Source organism: Haliotis rubra, unplaced genomic scaffold, assembly GCF_003918875.1.
Source record: "Haliotis rubra isolate DU_JTF1 unplaced genomic scaffold, ASM391887v1 Scf12, whole genome shotgun sequence".
Taxonomy (NCBI): domain Eukaryota; kingdom Metazoa; phylum Mollusca; class Gastropoda; order Lepetellida; family Haliotidae; genus Haliotis; species Haliotis rubra.
The window spans coordinates 2,326,801-2,349,828 of NW_025765114.1; the positions used below are offsets into that span (position 1 = coordinate 2,326,801).

The following is a 23,028-nucleotide window of genomic DNA, read 5'->3' on the forward strand; positions in this document are numbered from 1 at the left end:
CCCACACAGACCAGCATCATCAGCTACACACAGTGATAACAGTTACACAACTCTCCAGTAAACAACCCCTGTTCCTCCTCCACTCCAACCAGCATCATCAGCTACACACACAGTGATAACAGTTACACAACTCTCCAGTAAACAACCCCTGTTCCTCCCCCACTCCAACCTGCATCATCAGCTACACACAGTGATAACAGTTACACAACTCTCCAGTAAACAACCCCTGTTCCTCCCCCACTCCAACCTGCATCATCAGCTACACACAGTGATAACAGTTACACAACTCTCCAGTAAACAACCCCTGTTCCTCCCCCACTCCAACCTGCATCATCAGCTACACACAGTGATAACAGTTACACAACTCTCCAGTAAACAACCCTGTTCCTCCTCCACTCCAACCTGCATCATCAGCTACACACAGTGATAACAGTTACACAACTCTCCAGTAAACAACCCCTGTTCCTCCCCCCACTCCAACCAGCATCATCAGCTACACACAGTGATAACAGTTACACAACTCTCCAGTAAACAACCCCTGTTCCTCCCCACTCCAACCTGCATCATCAGCTACACACAGTGATAACAGTTACACAACTCTCCAGTAAACAACCCCTGTTCCTCCCTCCAGCATCACTCCAACCAGCATCATCAGCTACACACAGTGATAACAGTTACACAACTCTCCAGTAAACAACCCCTGTTCCTCCCCACTCCAACCAGCATCATCAGCTACACACAGTGATAACAGTTACACAACTCTCCAGTAAACAACCCTGTTCCTCCCCACTCCAACCAGCATCATCAGCTACACACAGTGATAACTCCAGTAAACAGTTACACAACTCTCACAGTGAAACAACCCTCTGTTCCTCCCCCACTCCAACCAGCATCATCAGCTACACACAGTGATAACAGTTACACAACTCTCCAGTAAACAACCCCTGTTCCTCCCCCACTCCAACCAGCATCATCAGCTACACACAGTGATAACAGTTACACAACTCTCCAGTAAACAACCCCTGTTCCTCCCCCCACTCCAACCAGCATCATCAGCTACACACAGTGATAACAGTTACACAACTCTCCAGTAAACAACCCCTGTTCCTCCCCCACTCCAACCAGCATCATCAGCTACACACAGTGATAACAGTTACACAACTCTCCAGTAAACAACCCTGTTCCTCCCCCACTCCAACCAGCATCATCAGCTACACAAACAACCCTGTGATACACACCAGTTACACAACTCTCCAGTAAACAACCCCTGTTCCTCCCCCACTCCAACCAGCATCATCAGCTACACACAGTGATAACAGTTACACAACTCTCCAGTAAACAACCCCTGTTCCTCCCCCACTCCAACCAGCATCATCAGCTACACACAGTGATAACAGTTACACAACTCTCCAGTAAACAACCCCTGTTCCTCCCCCACTCCAACCAGCATCATCAGCTACACACAGTGATAACAGTTACACAACTCTCCAGTAAACAACCCCTGTTCCTCCCCCACTCCAACCAGCATCATCAGCTACACACAGTGATAACAGTTACACAACTCTCCAGTAAACAACCCCTGTTCCTCCTCCCACTCCAACCTGCATCATCAGCTACACACAGTGATACCAGTTACACAACTCTCCAGTAAACAACCCCTGTTCCTCCTCCCACTCCAACCTGCATCATCAGCTACACACAGTGATACCAGTTACACAACTCTCCAGTAAACAGGCCCTGTTCTTTCCTCCCCCCACACACACACACACATACACACTCCAACCTGCAGCAGCAGCAGCACACAGTGATAACAGTTACACAACTCTCCAGTGAACAGCCCCTGTGCACCAGTGCACCATGTGTTTTTGGCAGTGTTCTTGGAATACATTGTGAAGGAAAATCTTTTCTAATACCTGCACATAAAAATCCTCACAATGTATTACTTTATCTCAACATTATCCTAATGCGTTTCTTTACTTTGAAATTTTTCAAAATGTTTTTTGTGACCTAGAATTTTCTCATTATGCATTTTATGTGCTGTTTGTCCAATAAAACTCTTGGTTGTCCATCTGTCTTTCCGTAATGCAATTCTGGGCCATATTTCCCCATGATGTAACATTAATAGATGAACTTCTTTCAAGCAACTAGCCCAACACCCTGAAATACCGTTTGCAAGAGTTGCTTCAGGAAACCATCTATCTTGCTGTCATTTACTGCATCCAAATTTAAAGAATCTTTTTACCATGTAAGAGTTACTGCTGCTGTTGTTGTTGCTGCTGCAGATTTCTTTTAATGCTCACTCAAACACCCACACAAAATTGATTAATACAACTAATCCTCTTATAAAATACGGAAACAATCTAATTTCCTCAAATATCACACATATCGGTACTTCCAAGAATCCTGACTTACATTCTCCAACTAATGTTTGGTCACAGGCTTAATCCTTGAATAGCTGTCTGCATGACAGATCTTACAAGTCACAAAAAGAGAGCATCACTCCCCTGAGGAGGCCCCAGATACCTTGTTGCCTGAAGATCAATCACTGCCATGTCACTTTTTGGATATATTGCTGAAGCCTTCTTCATTTCATTGTTCTTCTAATGTTTCTGAAATTGTTTGAGTCTGATCATGCATGGTTCTGTTCTTGTCTACTGCCATTATCTTGTAGCAACCACAAGCTGTATACTGTTCTCCAAATATGGTTAGGTAATGACCTCAATGACCTTGTAAATTTAGAAGTGATTCTAGGTTACTGTGGCCCAGTGGTACAGCTTGTTGTACATGTTTGTAGTCACTGTTACTTAGCTGATTCTAGGTCACTGTGACCCACTGGTACAACTTGTTGCACATCTTTGTAGTAAACGTTACTTATCTGAATCCAGGTCATTATGACCCAGTGGTATGGCTTGTTGCACATGTTTTGCTAGTCTGTCTCACAGTCCCTGAACCACATTAATTTCCCTACTGCCAAGCCCTCTCTGCAGTGCTAAAGCCCTAAATAAAGCAAGTCTAGATTTCCCCAGGTTCTGAATCTCTGGTCTCCCTAGGGCTCCTTTTCAATATAAATGGGCTTGTTTGTTACTATCAAAATTATATATATTCAGAGACTAAGCCTTAGTCTAATGTTTTGCAGTCACTGTTACTTATCTGAATCCAGGTTATTGTGCCCCAGTAGTATAGCTTGTCGCACATGTTTGCAGTCACTGTTTCTTATTTGATTCCAGGTCACTGTGCCCCAGTAGAATAGCTTATTGTGCCCCAGTAGTATAGCTTATTGTGCCCCAGTAGTATAGCTTGTTGTGCCCCAGTAGTATAGCTTATTGTGCCCCAGTAGAATAGCTTGTTGTGCCCCAGTAGTATAGCTTGTGCCCCAGTAGTATAGCTTATTGTGCCCCAGTAGTATAGCTTGTTGTGCCCCAGTAGTATAGCTTGTTGTGCCCCAGTAGTATAGCTTATTGTGCCCCAGTAGTATAGCTTATTGTGCCCCAGTAGTATAGCTTGTTGTGCCCCAGTAGTATAGCTTGTCGCACATGTTTGCAGTCACTGTTTCTTATTTGATTCCAGGTCACTGTGCCCCAGTAGAATAGCTTATTGTGCCCCAGTAGTATAGCTTATTGTGCCCCAGTAGTATAGCTTGTTGGACATGTTTGCAGTCACTAATTCACGTAATGACTGAGGCATGAAACAATATTCACTCACATAACAAATGCTGCTTTGTTGAATCAGATCTTTAGAAGTGGTCATAGTTCCAGTCAAGGCAGTTAAGTGTCTTAGGTCATTGAGTTATTTGGCAGTTGTTCTGTTTGTGACAAAGAGATGCTCCTTGACTCTGAAAGAGTCAGATGAAGTGGGGGACAGACTAATGAAAGCACTGAGACTTTGTCCATGCAAAAACAACAGTTGATGTATCACAGAACAGTCGGGACATTATAAGCTGATGCAAGTGATACTTCCAAATCAGTCCTAATGATGAAATGGCAAAGAAATGATGATGATGATGATGATGATGATGATGATGATGATGATGATGATGATGATGATGATGATGATGATGATGATGATGATGATGATGATGATGATGTTTGTTTGTTGCCAGCTGGACAGCAGCTGAACAAGTCGTTCCTGTACAGCTACCTGCGTGACCAGCCCATATGGCAGTCTCTGCGCTTCTGGAATGCTGCATTCTTTGATGCTGTCCAGTGTGAGAGATCCCGGAGACCAATGCCAACAATGTGAGTAGTTGTGCTTCCTCACAAATCTAGCATTACATCATAGAGGTTAATGCTGTTGTAAGCAGTGTTCACTCACTCACTCACTCACTCAGAGTGATGTGTATGTGTAATATATGCAATGCTAAACAGATAGACCCAACTTCAGTTTCATTCAATAATGAGTACAGAACAGCCCTGCAAGAAAAGACACTACAAACTTGAATTATAAAGAAATGAAGTCTTTTACAGTTTTTCTGACTGATCACAGGCCAAAATATTGCCAGAGCTCTTTTGCAAGTATTTATTCTCCCATCAAATTGATATGCACTGACTGTATGGAGTCATGGAGAAACTGGGCATCTAATGTGAGATGCAAGATGGCTGGAATCAATAGAAGTTGAATAAATACAGCTTCCCTAACCACTCCATCCAGCATTGTTGTGTTGTAGACCTCCAGCTGGGCCCCGTCTAGTTTTACTTGCCAACTGTCTGATACAGCAGCAGTATGTTATTGTTGCTGTCTTTGTTCTCCATGTCCAGCTGGTATTAACTTACCTGAATACACCAGATACATGTATGTCTCTTTTCTCTTTGCATGAGGAAAATACAAAATGCATTAAACAGACTATATTTTCTCCTATTCGGCAGGAAATTGAGCACCACCAAACCAAAGCACTGAATTTCATATCACAACAGAGAGTTCATTAGGCAGAGAAGATAATTACATCTCATTTATGAAATTGGCGCCATAGCTTAGTGAAATAATCAATGGATATGTGAAATAGAGCTGTAACTTGATATCACACAAATGTGACTGCTTCTTTTGTGTATTATCTTGAATTATTGAAGTCATGTGACAAACAAAGGGTATGGGAAACCTGAGAGCATTGTTATGAGATGCTGAAAATGTAAAGAAATGTTGTTTAACGATTTCAGTTTGCATGCTGTTAATTCGTTTTTAACTGGTGAACAGATTAATCTGGTTTTGACTGGAATCTTTGTGTTTCTGAGTGGGAGCCTACACAATACATGTCTTTAGTATTCTGTTGAAATTGTACATGGAATTGTATGCATGCATTACCATATAAGAAAAGTTGATATCTCAATTACATCACCACCATTTCAATCTGTAAAACATAACTGTACACAACTGCTTCAAAAGCATTAATATCATACCTCAGAGAGAACTGTCTTGTGTGGATTATACTTGCTCTTTCCAAATCAAATGTTAATATTAGCTTTCTATCTCAAAATGTATGAGAACTTATTTTTGTCCAAAATAATTTCCTCAGTAGTGAATGAAGCGTTATAAATCAATATATTTGATGTGCATATTTCCATGTTAGGCATCCTTCAAAATAATCAGTGCTATCACATGCTGTTTCCTTAACCCCGTTCAGTTTGTCCTCGATCAATGCCTGTGCTCTATTGGTCCTTCCAGTGTAGGTAGATATGGTTCAACATAGAATCATTTTCTTTGCAGATCCATTCATTGTTTGTTGAACTACCTATATAAGCTATGTTAAGCTTCAGAAATCAGAAGGAAAAATAAACAGTACCTACCTGAAGTACATATTTGTCATGACGCAGACAAATGATATATTAATGACAATGTATTCTTGTTCAAGCTGCTTCAGAAATTTTTACATGAATGAAGCATCAATTATTCAAATGGATTTTTTCTGGCAAATCAAACTTCTGTAGAAAATTCCCTGATGCTAAATAATATATACAGAGAAACAGACATGCTTCGGGATTATTGAATTCAATCAGCCAACAGAACACATTCTGATAATAAGAATCTTGCAACTATACTCTCCTGAAGAAGTAGGGGATCATATAAATGTTATAAATGTGAAGGATCAAAACTGACTCAGAGGATTTGTTCCAGGGGATAAGAAAAGATCACATCGCGTGAACAAACGAACCAGAGAAGACGACTTTGTCAGTAAAGATGCCAAATTTGCAATTTAACATCACTATACAAGATTATTTACCTTTTTGTCCCCAGCCGCAACGCGGAACGGGGGAATATGTATTCAGCGGCGTCCATACGTCCCGATTCTTGTTAACGCGATATCTCATGGACTGTTGTACCTAATGTCTTCAAATTTGGTGACAGCCTACATTGGGGGATTACCCAGACACCAGTTGATTTTGGTGACCTTGACATTATTTTCAAGGTCACCATGACATTTTGACCACTTTTTAAATTCTTGTTAATGCGATATCTCATGAACTGTTGTACCCAATGACTTTAAATTTGGTGACAGCCTACACTTGGGGATTATGCAGACACCAGTCAATATGGGTGACCTTGACCTTATTTCAAGGTCACCACAACACTTTGACCACTTTTCAAACTCTTAACACGAAATCTCATGGACTGTTGTACCTAATGTCTTCAAATTTGGTGACAGCCTACATTGGGGGATTACCCAGACACCTGTCAATTCGGGTGACCTTGACCTTATCTTCAAAGTCACAACACACTTTGAACACTTTTTAAACTGTTGTAAACATGTTATTTCATGAACTGTTGTATCCAATGTCTTCAAATTTGGTCACAGCCTACATTGGGGGATTACCCAGACACCAGTTGATTTTGGTGACCTTGACATTATTTTCAAGGTCACCATGACATTTTGACCACTTTTTAAATTCTTGTTAATCACGATATCTCATGAACTGTTGTACCCAATGACTTTAAATTTGGTGACAGCCTACACTTGGGGATTATGCAGACACCAGTCAATATGGGTGACCTTGACCTTATTTCAAGGTCACCACAACACTTTGACCACTTTTCAAACTCTTAAACAGAAATCTCATGGACTGTTGTACCTAATGTCTTCAAATTTGGTGACAGCCTACATTGGGGATTACCCAGACACCTGTCAATTCGGGTGACCTTGACCTTATCTTCAAAGTCACAACACACTTTGAACACTTTTCAAACTGTTGTAAACATGTTATTTCATGAACTGTTGTATCCAATGTCTTCAAATTTGGTCACAGCCTACATTGGGGGATTACCCAGACACCAGTTGATTTTGGTGACCTTGACATTATTTTCAAGGTCACCATGACATTTTGACCACTTTTAAAATTCTTGTTAATGCGATATCTCATGAACTGTTGTACCCAATGTCTTTAAATTTGGTGACAGCCTACACTTGGGGATTATGCAGACACCAGTCAATATGGGTGACCTTGACCTTATTTCAAGGTCACCACGACACTTTGACCACTTTTCAAACTCTTGTTAACGTGATATCTCATGAACTGTCCTACCCAATGTCTTCAAATTTGGTGACAGCCTACATTGGGGGACTACGCAGACACCAGTCAATTTGGGTGACCTTGACCTTATCTCCAAAGTCACCACGACACTTTGACCACTTTTCATATCTCATAAAACATTGCACCAAATGTCTTCAATTATGTCGACAGCCGACATTGGATGATTATGCAGACACCAGTGATTTCAGGCATCTTGTATTTGACCCAAAAATAAAAGTAGTAAATATGTTATAACTATTCCATTCTTTAGTGGCGGGGGACATTGCCATATTAGTGGCAAATACTTGTTATTAGTTGCAGGGATTAAGATTACCGTGTGTAACCCATAGATATGCCGACCCCCTTCTACAGACTGCTTTTTTTGGTCCTCAAAATTCGGCTTAGCTACAGTAATATACGGTAAGCCCGCGGCAGACAGACTTTGGGTAGGGCCTTTAGGCCAATTTCCCGAGGCCAAGGGCTTACTTTTTAAAAAAAAACTGAGGAGGAGGCATTTAATTTTAATACAGTCGTGCCCCGTTTATCCGAACCTCAGATATCCGGAAAACTCGCCTTCCGAACGAAAATTCATTAAAACGAATTCACAACGCTGTAAAACTACTCACTTAACCGGAAATCCGGTTTCCGTAACCGGATGGTCATTTTCACACACTAAATGCTATATCATATGCATTTTGTTCTCGTATATCCGGATGGCTGAGCACCTGTCAGTATGTTACAAGCCGGCATTCTTTGAAGGGTGAGAGGATTAACTGCCCTTAATTCGCAAGGTGACACTGAGTTAATCTTGAGGCGTGTCAATTGTTTTTGGCAAGGCTAGACGTCCCCGTTGTTTTGGCAGTGATTTTAATCCAGAGGTTTATGTTGGGTACTGGAACAATGCAAAACTGTGGATGACATCAGAACTGTTTCGTGATTGGTGGCTAGCATTTGACAGACAGATGAGATTGAGAAGTAGGCGTGTTATATTACTGATGGAGAATGCATCAAGCCACACCCCCAATGTGAAGTTGACACATGTCAGATTGCACTTCCTGCCGCCAAACACGACGGCACACATTCAGCCGATGGATGCAGGAATCATCCGTGCTTTCAAAGCAAATTACCGCAAGCTTGTTGTGTATGTTTTTGTTATTTGTTGATGAATCAATCAAAAATGAATACGTCTGAGGCTTATTATGTTCGTTTGTTTGTCTGTCTTTTTCCTTATGGTCCTCGGTTCAGATATCCGAAAATTCGTTTATCCGAACAATTTCAAGAGAAACACAAGTGTTCGGATAAACAGGGCACGACTGTATTTGGTATTTTCTGTTGAAATCAACTGGGATGCGACTGGCAGCCTATACCTTCTCTTGCACGTGCTACCCATGTCGTGAACGTGTGCTGCCCGCAGTACCCTTCTTTGGAGGAACGAATGGTTCACACTGACAAACAATCGATCCTTCGTAGCCTAGTGGATAAAACTGCTAAGCCAGTAAACGAAGTGTTGCAGGTTCAAAACCAGGCACTGGCACTATATAATGGATGTTTTCAATATTGTGATATTTTCCTATCGTATTCAGTCATATCAAAGTAAAATAATTCAAAGTCAAGGGCTATTCCTCAGAAAATCCAAGGGCTGTGGGCAATTCCGTAGAAAATCCCCAGGATGCCGGCATTCCTTAGAACATCCCCAGGATGCTGGCAATTCTGTTGAAAATCCCAGGATGTCGTCAGTTCTGTAGAAAATCCCCAGGATGCCAGCAATTCTGTAGAAAATCCCTGGGATTTCTTGGAGAATGCCTGCGAAATTGCCTGTAGAGGTTTACCCGGTTAAAGGAGAGCCTGGTGAAACAATAGAGTGACATCACTGGAGGTTTTTAGTCTGGAGAAAGATCACACAGCTATGTTTTCCAAAGATCACAATGCCCCAACAAGCCCAAAATGTGGTGCATGAACAATGTGCACCTAGGTAAGGGGTAATTCTACATTTTGACACTTTGGTGAAAGGTCATCAAAACTCTCTGAATCATATGTGTTGGTGACACAATAACACATCAGCTCTCCACTCTTGCTTTGATACAATACTTGTATTCCGTATATGCCCTCTTCGTGATGAGAGCCCAAGGGCTGTGGACATGTTTCACAATGGTAGAACTCTGTGAGAGGCAGTCAGTGTGCTCAATGTCTCAATCTGTGATTTGCAGACTTTGGAACGCTGTGCTGCAGACACAAAATGTTAAATATCTGCTGCAAAGAGGTCCAGGATCAATAATCAGAAACCAGGCTTTAAGAAATGAAGATCAGACAGCCAATCAAATAACTCTTCACTTTCTGCACAGTTAGAATACTCTTTTCTTTACAGTTTGAGCATAGAAAGTTTGGGAATCTCCTTTGGTTTTGGATAATGTTTCCTGGTTTCTCCAGATGAACTCTGGACGTTGTGGACAATTGTGGATGAATCATGAAACATATTAAGGAAGGAAAGGCGAGTGTCAACGTAAGGTAACAGGACACCTGTGGAGTAGGGAGGAAGGAAAGGCGAGTGTCAACGTAAGGTAACAGGACACCTGTGGAGTCAGGAGGAAGGAAAGGCGAGTGTCAACGTAAGGTAACAGGACACCTGTGGAGTCAGGAGGAAGGAAAGGCGAGTGTCAGCGTGTCAAGGTAACAGGACACCTGTGGAGTCAGGGAGGAAGGAAGGCGGTGTCAGCGTAAAGGTAACGGGACACCTGTGGAGTCAGGGGAGGAAGGAAAGGCGAAGCGTAAGGTAACAGGACACCTGTGGAGTCGGGAGGAAGGAAAGGCGAGTGTCAACGTAAGGTAACAGGACACCTGTGGAGTAGGGAGGAAGGAAAAAGTGGGAGGAAGGAAAGGCGAGTGTCAACGTAAGGTAACAGGACACCTGTGGAGTAGGGAGGAAGGAAGGAAAAGGCGGAGTGTCAGCGTAAGGTAACAGGACACCTGTGGAGTAGGAGGAAGGAAAGGCAACGTAAGTGTCAACGTCAGCGTGGGTAACAGGACACCTGTGGAGTCAGGAGGAAGGAAAGGCGAAAGTCAACGTAAGGTAACAGGACACCTGTGGAGTCAGGAGGACAGGGAAAGGCGAAAGTGTCAGCGTGTCAAGGTAACAGGACACCTGTGGAGTCAGGAGGAAGGAAAGGCGAAAGTGTCAGCGTGAAGGTAACAGGACACCTGTGGAGTCAGGGAGGAAGGAAAGGCGAGTGTCAAGGAAAGGCGAAAGTGGGTAACAGGACACCTGTGGAGTCAGGAGGAAGGAAAGGCGAAAGTCAGCGTGGGTAACAGGACACCTGTGGAGTAGGGAGGAAGGAAAGGCGAGTGTCAACGTAAGGTAACAGGACACCTGTGGAGTCAGGAGGAAGGAAAGGCGAGTGTCAACGTAAGGTAACAGGACACCTGTGGAGTCAGGAGGAAGGAAAGGCGAGTGTCAACGTAAGGTAACAGGACACCTGTGGAGTAGGGAGGAAGGAAAGGCGAGTGTCAACGTAAGGTAACAGGACACCTGTGGAGTAAGGAGGAAGGAAAGGAAGGAGTGTCAACGTAAGGTAACAGGACACCTGTGGAGTCAGGAGGAAGGAAAGGCGAGTGTCAACGTAAGGTAACAGGACACCTGTGGAGTCAGGAGGAAGGAAAGGCGAGTGTCAACGTAAGGTAACAGGACACCTGTGGAGTCAGGAGGAAGGAAAGGCGAGTGTCAACGTAAGGTAACAGGACACCTGTGGAGTAGGGAGGAAGGAAAGGCGAGTGTCAACGTAAGGTAACAGGACACCTGTGGAGTCAGGAGGAAGGAAAGGCGAGTGTCAACGTAAGGTAACAGGACACCTGTGACAGGACACCTTTGGAGTCAGGAGGAAGGAAAGGCGAGTGTCAACGTAAGGTAACAGGACACCTGTGGAGTCAGGAGGAAGGAAAGGCGAGTGTCAACGTAAGGTAACAGGACACCTGTGGAGTAGGGAGGAATGAGTCGGAATGCCAGTGCATATTGTCCATGGAAGTCTTACTGGGCAGTGGTGCATGCAGGTCCAGTGTCTTAGCCACATGCCCGCCTGTCTTCCAAGGTAATAATGCTTGTGCCCACCATACATGCATCATAATATCTTGCTTCCATCACCAGAATGTGCCAGAATGTGCCAGCCATAAGTCCAGACTTTTGCTCCATAAAACACGTCTATAATATGATCAGCAATGAATGTGTATGTCAGTGTCAAAGGCCACCCTTTATGTTAGCTCAACTGGATCATGCTCTCCAAGACGAGTTGACCAAACTGCTTCAAATTGTCATTGGTAGATTGATTGGAACCTTGCCATATTATAAACAAATGTTTGGCCAATTGATGAAGTCAACTCAAACCAACTTCTAGCACAATGATGAATTCAATGAACTAGTCCATCATAGTTGACTGAATGCAGCGTATGTACTCGTCATGATTGATTGACTTCAATGACTAGTCCATAATTATTCGCTGAATTGATGTGTACTATGAATACACAGTGTCATTTAGAAAGTGGACAAATGTAACTGTTTATGTTTGGGATTACACTTTCTCAGTAAAGTACAGATTCTAGTACTTTTGTTCATTTGAGTCCCATTCGGGATTCGAAAACCAAAGCTATCGTACTCAGGCACCTGATCGCCAGCACACTTGGTCAGCCATCTAACCCACTCAGTCACAGGTTCTTCCACTAGTGTACTGGTCCATCGTGGATGACTGAATTCAATGTATTAACCCATCGTGGATGACTGAATTCAATGTATTAACCCATCGTGGATGACTGAATTCAATGTATTAACCCATCGGTTGACTGAATTCAATGTATTAACCCATCGTGAATGACTGAATTCAATGTATTAACCCATCGTGGTTGACTGAATTCAATGTATTAACCCATCGTGGATGACTGAATTCAATGTATTAACCCATCGTGGTTGACTGAATTCAATGTATTAACCCATCGTGGTTGACTGAATTCAGTGTATCAATCCATCGTGGTTGACTGAATTCAGTGTATCAATCCATTATGGTTGACTGAAAACAATGTATCAATCCATTGTGGTTGACTGAATTCAATGTATGAATCCATCATGGTTGACTGAATTCAATGTATTAATCCATCAAGGTTGACTGAATTCAATGTATTAATCAATCATGTTTGACTGAATTCAATGCATTAATCCATTTTGGTTGACTGAATTTAACCAATGTTTGCTATTTCGTACATCTCTATGGACGACCCAGCTCCATGACTGCAGGCAGTCTACATGAGGACCATTCAGCTCCTGGATGTAGCAAGTTGTGTATGGGGGAAGCACTTCTCATTCCAATGGAACCATTAGCCACACAAGTGTCGGCAGTTCTCCATGTCTAGATGGCCACAGACAACCAGATACAGACAGACAAATACTTATAGATCATTTAATAGGATCGTCAGGAGAGGCTTTATTACAGGATTCTCTCAATTTTCCAAAGCACTGTTACAAATCTTGTTAAGATCCTTCGAGGAATACATTGATTACTAAAGAGACACAGTCTAGACAGACAGTTGAGGTGGTCAGGTAACGTACAATCACATCACAACACAGTGATGGTCAGACTCAAGGCTAGTAGCATCCAGTCAGGCTCTTGTCTCTCATACACTGTTATCTCCTGTTTACCAGTCTTCAGTCATTCTCATTCTGCATACAGTATGAAGCAGCAAAATGCAACATTGATTGAGTTAACAGATTTTTTCTATAGCTCTTTCAGAATCCTGCATAATGATATAGACTGCAGCTATATCAACACTTTCTTGTGCCTGCCATCATTATTGTTGTACCTCACTCTGCAATAGTCAAGCTGTGTAATGCTACATAGTCTTGACCAGATTATCCAGTGACTGACATCATGAGCATCAATCTATACAATTCATTTGTGATATAAAAATGTTGCTGGGAAGTCAGTCTTGATATCGCTTAGACTGACAAAAAAACCAGATATAACTGTTTTTGTTGCATGGTACTAAGATGTAAATTTGTTTCGTGATATACAGTTATATAGATTATTGTCCCAAATGGTAGGGGCAGTTAATGAGAAGTATTTCCATTACAAGTGTAACTGAGAGGAAGAGACAATGACTTCTGGGCAAAGCTATTTCAACCAGTACATCCATTGTTAACTCAGGCCAATAAAGAGGCTGGTTTGGTATGGTGTAATCAAGTCCAAACTGAAATATTGGGTCATAGCAGAGAGTCCTTTTTTCTGAAGAAAGTTGTTGCACACAGTAGATGCTTGTACATTTGTCTGGAGTCAGGCTCACACAGCTATGGCTCACATCAGTTTGGTCCGAGATGGGGTTGCTGAAGATCAATGCTAACCCAGATCTTCACGGACGTCATTCACCACTGCTGGAATAATGGACTCAGCTCTTTATGGTCTAACTGTAATTGAATCCTCTCATTATGTTTCATGAACAATGTCCATTGAAATCATCCATCAGATGCCATCACTGAATATCCTTTATGACTGATATCATCAGACATCATTGCTCAGTATCTCCTATGACCGATATCACTAGTTGCCATTTCTCTATATCCTTTATGACTGATATCATCAGACATCATTACTCAGTATCTCCTATGACCGATATCACTAGTTGCCATTTCTCTATGTCCTTATGACTGATTCTTTGAGGACTGATATACATGTAATCAGACATCATCACACAATGTATTTTATGCTTGATGTCATGTGTCAAATGTCTGTATCTTTCATAACCAATATCAATAGAGCTCAGGTGACATTATATCAGTCAGTATCTTCTATGACCGATATCACTAGTTGCCATTTCTCTATGTCCTTTATGACCGATATCGCTTGTTGCCATTTCTCTATATCCTTTATGACCTATATCACTAGTTGTCAGTTCTCTATGTCCTTTATGACCTATATCACTTGTTGTCAGTTCTCTATATCCTTTATGACCTATATCACTAGTTGCCATTTCTATATATCCTTTATGACCGATATCGCTTGTTGCCATTTCTCTATATCCTTTATGACCGATATCACTAGTTGCCATTTCTCTATATCCTTTATGACCTATATCACTAGTTGTCAGTTCTCTATATTCTTTATGACCTATATCACTAGTTGTCAGTTCTCTATGTCCTTTATGACCTATATCACTAGTTGTCAGTTCTCTATGTCCTTTATGACCTATATCACTAGTTGTCAGTTCTCTATATCCTTTATGACTATATCACTAGTTGTCAGTTCCATATGTCCTTTATGACCTATATCACTAGTTGTCAGTTCTATATGTCCTTTATGACCTATATCACTATATTCACTAGTTGTCACTAGTTGTCAGTTCCATATGTCCTTTATGACCTATATCACTAGTTGTCAGTTCTATATGTCCTTTATGACCTATATCACTAGTTGTCAGTTCTATATGTCCTTTATGACCTATATCACTAGTTGTCAGTTCTCTATATCCTTTATGACCTATATCACTAGTTGTCAGTTCTCTCTATATCCTTTATGACCTATATCACTAGTTGTCAGTTCTCTATATCCTTTATGACCTATATCGCTAGTTGTCATTTCTCTATATCCTTTATGACCTATATGACTAGTTGTCAGTTTTCTATATCCTTTATGACCGATATCACTAGTTGTCATTTCTATATGTCCTTTATGACCGATATCACTAGTTACCATTGCTCTATATCCTTTATGATCTATATCACTGGTTCTATATTTCTTTTAGGACGTCGTCACGATATGGCTGAAATATTGCCGATGTGACGTTAAATATTAACTCACTCACTCACTCTTTTAGGATGGATATAATCAGACATCATCACACAATGTATTTTATGCTTGATGTCATGTGTCAGATGTCTGTATCTTTCATAACCAATATCAATAGAGCTCAGGTGACATTATATCAATCAGTGTGTGATTATATATTGGTGGGCTGTGACTGACACTGATCCTTCGGTCACAAAATCAAAATCTTATTCTTACTGCAATCGGATCAAATGTTCTCTTTCAAGGCTTCCCTTTATCATTTTGGTCTATGATGTGTGTGGGTAGAGTAATGTAATATTGTTGAGTGCTGCCTTCCACTCCCATCTCTGCGTCATGATTAGCCAGGGTTCAAGGGTATAGATCCAGGAGCTGGTCATTGTGGAGGTGCTGCTTGGTCTCACATCAAATACTGCACACAGAGCCATGTACCAGAAATTCTTTTAGATTTATTTTAATGAACCTATTTTTACAAACCTAAATGTACATGGTTCATGTAATTGTTCATATTTCAAATAGAAAGTGGAGTTTTATTATATTCAATCATTTTATTTTGTCTAAACGCTTTTTACAAAAGTTATTGGAACAGGAATAAGATAAATCTAAAACTGAAAACAGACTGCAGTCAGTTGGAATTAAATTAATAATGAACCAACCCTCTCTATGTACACAAGGTCCCGTGAAGGTCCAGGTTAGAATATTGATTTTCAGTAACCCATGCATGTCGTAAGAGGTGACTAATGGGATCGGGTGGTCAGGCTCGCTAACTTGGTTGACACATGTCATCGGTTCCCAGTTGCGTAGATCGACGCTCATGCTGCTGATAACAAGATTGTCTGGTCCAGACTCGAAATTATTTACAGACCGCCACCATAAATCTGGAATATTGCTGATTGCAGCATAAAACTAAAGTCACTCACTCACTCACTCACTACACAAGGAGTATGATGCCATCTCTCCAAACTCCACACATTACCCCCATGTGTGTCTCTGCTTCTGTTTATTGAATTGACGGACTCAGTATGGTTTTACGGTGTTTTTAGCAATACAGTCATGCCCCGTTTATCAGGACACTTGTGTTTTTCTTGATATTGTCTGGATAAACGAATTTCTGAAGATCTGAACCACGTAGCATATGTAAAAAGACATACAAAGAAACGAACATAATAGACTTAGACGTAATCTTTATTGATAAGACATCAACAAATAATAATGCTTACATAAAATCACATCATGTCAAATAAAGTAGTCAAGTCAATAACACGTGTGAACATACCTGTACATGCATCTGTCTGTCAAATGCTAGCAACCAATCAGGAAACAGTTCTGATGTCATCCTCGCGTTCGCATTGTTCCTGTACCTAACATAAACTTCCGGATTAAAGTGACTACCAAAACAACGGGGACGTCTAGCCTTGCCAATCACAACTCAAAATTAACTCAGTGTCACCTTGCTAATTACGGGTAGTTCTAAGATGCCTAGCTGTTAGAACAATCGGAAAAAAAAATACATTATCAGACAATAAAGGTATAGTTTTTTGATGACGTAACAATTGATTGACGTTATCTTGTCACTGCGCCATTCTAGTGTGCCCCCTCGTAATCGAACCATTTTACATTACGTCACAATGTAAGCGACGCCACGATGCATGTCAGTTGTCATCGCCTCGTACCCGCCTCCTACAGTAATCTACTCTGTTGCATCCCGTTTCTTGGTTTGCAGTTGCTTCTTACAGCTAACATCACTGGTGGAAACATTACGTTTATGTTTTACGACGGTTAAAATGTGTCAATTCGACTCACAAGTTTTCAGCGACAAGGTAACGTTCGCAATGTTTACATTCCCACAATGCAATCGTTGAATGTCGCTTGACTACTCAGTTTCATCTTGATGTACTGATCTAAACTTACGTTGGTAGTAGAAATGCGACGTTCATATTGCCCCGTATTGTTTACGCTAATGACAGATGTAATTAAAATAATTCAGAGAAGATATTTAATCCAAACGTAAACCGTCATCAAACTGTGATCATTTGTTTTTTTCTGGTAACGTTCATCTTAAAGTAGGGGGCAAACACATCAATAGAACAGCGCGCCAGTTAGCCCTGTGCGAGGATTCTTAATTTAGGTCACCGACACCGTCGTTTGTTTTCTGCCTTAAATTAATCGTAATTATCCTTAGAAAATATTAAATTTGGCATCTTAGAAAAGAAATACAGTTCGCTCTACCACCATGTATAGTGTAATAAAGCACACTTTCGCCTTGAACTATTATAACGTTAAAGCACTCGGACACTAAATTAATCCTCTCACGCTTCAAAGACTACCGACTTCTTTTATGTTAGGGCACACAAGGCCACTCTGTAAAATGCGTGTGTAAACATACTGACAGGTGCTCAGCCATCCGGATATATGAGAAAAAAGGCATATAATTTTGCATTTTGTATGTGAAAATGACCATCCAGTTACAGAAACTGGATTTCTGGATAAGTGAGTAATTTTACAACAATGTGAATTCGTTTTGAGAAATTTTCATTCGGAAGGCGAGTTTTCCGGATATCTGAGGTTCGGATAAACGGGGCCACCAGAAATGGGCTTCACAAATTGTACCCATGTGGGGAATCGAACTCGGGTCTTCGGTGTGATGAGCAAACGCTTTAACCACTAGGCTACCCCACAGCCTTGAGTATTGAATTGAGATACAGCAACAACTTTAGTCTCATCATAGGACCTATAATTATAGGTGTATACATTCCCTCAGGGTTGTGTTAGCCATTTCCTATTTCACTTGGTGATGTGTTACAGACCCCCTTAGATTAATTTTTTTAAAGAAATCAAAGGGAAGTTATCCTTACCTGGATAGGATCCAATCCACAATGGCGATCCAGTTTTACGGCAATGTTCATCACAACATTTTTTTAATTCATAAGGGTTAACCAAGTTTGGTTTTACTTGTTTGTTGTTTAAAGCCGCATTCAGAACATTTCCAGGTATATGAGTGTGGTCTGTAAATAATCAAATTTGGACCAGACGATGCAGTGATTGACATACACAATTGGGATACAATGACATGTGTCAACCAAGTCAGCAGGCTGACCATCCAATTCAGAAAGCTTTTATGTCAGTTCTTCGACATGGGCAGACTGGAAGCTGAAGGCAGATGCCTCTGTACTGTAACATGGTGTACGGATAAATTTACGCCGCTTTTAGCAATATTCCAGCAACATCCCGTCGGGGGACACCAGAAATGGGCTTCACACATCCCTAACAAGTGAATACACATAATGCACAGATTAGTTAATTCCATCGCCTCTAATAAGTGAATACACATCATGCACAGATTAGTTAATTCCATCGCCTCTAATAAGTGAATACACATAATGCACAGATTAGTTAATTCCATTGCCTCTAATAAGTGAATACACATAATGCACAGATTAGTTAATTCCATTGCCTCTAATAAGTGAATACACATAATGCACAGATTAGCCTCTAATAAGTTACATAATGCACAGATTAGTTAATTCCATAGCCTCTAATAAATACACATAATGCACAGATTAGTTAATTCCATTGCCTCTAATAAGTGAATACACATAATGCACAGATTAGTTAATTCCATCACCTCTAATAAGTGAATACACATAATGCACAGATTAGTTAATTCCATCGCCTCTAATAAGTGAATACCTCACAGATTAGTTAATTCCATTGCCTCTAATGAAGTGAATACACATAATGCACAGATTAGTTAATTCCATCGCCTCTAATAAGTGAATACACATAATGCACAGATTAGTTAATTCCATCACAGCTCTAATAAATGAATACACATAATGCACAGATTAGTTAATCCATCCTCCTCTAATAAGTGAATACACATAATGCACAGATTAGTTAATTCCATCCTCTAATAAGTGAATACACATAATGCACAGATTAGTTAATTCCATTGCCTCTAATAAGTGAATACACATAATGCACAGATTAGTTAATTCCATAAGCCTCCTATAAGTGAATACACATAATGCACAGATTAGTTAATTCCATTAATAAGTGAATACACATAATGCACAGATTAGTTAATTCCATCGCCTCTAATAAGTGAATACACATAATGCACAGATTAGTTAATTCCATCCTCTAATAAGTGAATACACATAATGCACAGATTAGTTAATTCCATTTGCCTCTAATAAGTGAATACACATAATGCACAGATTAGTTAATTCCATTGCCTCTAATAAGTGAATACACATAATGCACAGATTAGTTAATTCCATTGCCTCTAATAAGTGAATACACATAATGCACAGATTAGTTAATTCCATCGCCTCTAATAAGTGAATACACATAATGCACAGATTAGTTAATTCCATTGCCTCTAATAAGTGAATACACATAATGCACAGATTAGTTAATTCCATCGCCTCTAATAAGTGAATACACATAATGCACAGATTAGTTAATTCCATTGCCTCTAATAAGTGAATACACATCATGCACAGATTAGTTAATTCCATTGCCTCTAATAAGTGAATACACATAATGCACAGATTAGTTAATTCCATTGCCTCTAATAAGTGAATACACATAATGCACAGATTAGTTAATTCCATTGCCTCTAATAAGTGAATACACATAATGCACAGATTAGTTAATTCCATTGCCTCTAATAAGTGAATACACATAATGCACAGATTAGTTAATTCCATTGCCTCTAATAAGTGAATACACATAATGCACAGATTAGTTAATTCCATTGCCTCTAATAAGTGAATACACATAATGCACAGATTAGTTAATTCCATTGCCTCTAATAAGTGAATACACATAATGCACAGATTAGTTAATTCCATTGCCTCTAATAAGTGAATACACATAATGCACAGATTAGTTAATTCCATTGCCTCTAATAAGTGAATACACATAATGCACAGATTAGTTAATTCCATTGCCTCTAATAAGTGAATACACATAATGCACAGATTAGTTAATTCCATTGCCTCTAATAAGTGAATACACATAATGCACAGATTAGTTAATTCCATCAGCCTCTAATAAGTGAATACACATAATGCACAGATTAGTTAATTCCATTGCCTCTAATAAGTGAATACACATAATGCACAGATTAGTTAATTCCATCGCCTCTAATAAGTGAATACACATAATGCACAGATTAGTTAAATTCCATCTCTAATAAGTGAATACACATAATGCACAGATTAGTTAATTCCATCGCCTCTAATAAGTGAATACACATAATGCACAGATTAGTTAATTCCATCGCCTCTAATAAGTGAATACACATAATGCACAGATTAGTTAATTCCATCGCCTCTAATAAGTGAATACACATAATGCACAGATTAGTTAATTCCATCGCCTCTAATAAGTGAATACACATAATGCACAGATTAGTTAATTCCATCGCCTCTAATAAGTGAATACACATCATGCACAGATTAGTTAATTCCATCCTCTAATAAGTGAATACATACACATCTGCACAGATTAGTTAATAATCGTGAATACACATAATGCACAGATTAGTTAATTCCATCGCCTCTAATAAGTGAATACACATAATGCACAGATTAGTTAATTCCATTGCCTCTAATAAGTGAATACTAACAGATTAGTTAATACACATAAGTGAATGCACAGATTAGTTAATTCCATTGCCTCTAATAAGTGAATACACATAATGCACAGATTAGTTAATTCCATTGCCTCTAATAAGTGAATACACATCATGCACAGATTAGTTAATTCCATTGCCTCTAATAAGTGAATACACATCATGCACAGATTAGTTAATTCCATTGCCTCTAATAAGTGAATACACATAATGCACAGATTAGTTAATTCCATTGCCTCTAATAAGTGAATACACATAATGCACAGATTAGTTAATTCCATTGCCTCTAATAAGTGAATACACATAATGCACAGATTAGTTAATTCCATTGCCTCTAATAAGTGAATACACATAATGCACAGATTAGTTAATTCCATCGCCTCTAATAAGTGAATACACATAATGCACAGATTAGTTAATTCCATTGCCTCTAATAAGTGAATACACATAATGCACAGATTAGTTAATTCCATTGCCTCTAATAAGTGAATACACATAATGCACAGATTAGTTAATTCCATTGCCTCTAATAAGTGAATACACATCATGCACAGATTAGTTAATTCCATTGCCTCTAATAAGTGAATACACATAATGCACAGATTAGTTAATTCCATCGCCTCTAATAAGTGAATACACATAATGCACAGATTAGTTAATTCCATTGCCTCTAATAAGTGAATACACATAATGCACAGATTAGTTAATTCCATCGCCTCTAATAAGTGAATACACATAATGCACAGATTAGTTAATTCCATCGCCTCTAATAAGTGAATACACATAATGCACAGATTAGTTAATTCCATCGCCTCTAATAAGTGAATACACATAATGCACAGATTAGTTAATTCCATCGCCTCTAATAAGTGAATACACATAATGCACAGATTAGTTAATTCCATCGCCTCTAATAAGTGAATACACATCATGCACAGATTAGTTAATTCCATCGCCTCTAATAAGTGAATACACATCATGCACAGATTAGTTAATTCCATCGCCTCTAATAAGTGAATACACATCATGCACAGATTACATAATCCCATCGCATCTATTGTACTACAAATTTGTGATGGGTGTGGGGAATCGTCCTACTGGTTACAACACAGGTGTGGGGAAATGTCAAGATGGGGAAATGTGGGGAATTGTCCTAGTGGGGAATTGTCCTGATGGGGAAACGTCCTACACTCCTGTCACACACCATCATGAGTCACAGCTGTTATATAGTTTAATTAAAGGGCAAAATACAACTAATTATTTGACGAAGTTCAAGAAAAATTATATAAATTATTAACCTCCAAATTTGACAATTCATGTGGGTGCAAAAGGATCATCTTTATGATAGGCCCATTTAGAACTGCATACAATATAAAGTGTCTGTTTCAAGACCTAATTGGTCCTGTGTTTGACATGGATCTGAGAATTATATTGGCTGTGTTTCAGAGAGGCTCCAAAAGATGCCAGAACTGATGACCGGCACTTTCAAGAAAATATCACATTTGGTCAACTTGGGTAAATGTTTCATCTTCTTTTTTGAGTCATCTTGGAAACATTTTCCTGCAGGGTATCCTGCTATCCTCGTCGTGCTATCCTGACTTGAGAAGTATGGATAAGGCCATGTGGCAGCCTGTCACATCATGGGCAGATAATGAAGTAACTGAAATTTGAACCAGGATGTGTACTGGTATAATGAATATGTCTTTATAATGAACAGCACAAGAAACGCATCTCTTTTTTTTTTGTCAAGTTTTTAAATAGAAGACATAAACGTAAATGCTTACTTTATGCGATTTCATTTTTATCGAAACTTGCTTTTCTTTTGCTGTTCAGTATATATAGATGTATCAATTTCTGAGTTGACAATTATGTTACAGAACATTCACCTGCAACATGAGAGCTTTTGGACTCAGCAAAGATTTATGCCTGGAGTTTGTTCGGAAACAGTCTATAATAGCCAATCTCCGGGAAGGTGAGTGTGTGATGAGGTTGCAACCACATTCAATAGGTTGAACCCAGACAAGAGTTTATCTCAAGGTTGATGTGCAAACTCTGATATTTGTTCAAAGGAATTTGT

At 39.8% G+C, this 23,028-nt stretch overlaps 1 protein-coding gene across 1 annotated transcript in view; it reads left to right on the forward strand.

The window, feature by feature from the left end:
* The window catches only part of LOC124262485 (uncharacterized protein KIAA0513-like), a 102,860-nt gene that overhangs the window by 78,352 nt on the left and 1,480 nt on the right, over positions 1-23,028 (forward strand). Inside the window, 3 exon segments of the mRNA XM_046696994.1 lie at positions 4,100-4,235; positions 22,398-22,466; positions 22,829-22,923. Coding sequence (XP_046552950.1) covers positions 4,100-4,235; positions 22,398-22,466; positions 22,829-22,923 — 300 coding nt within the window.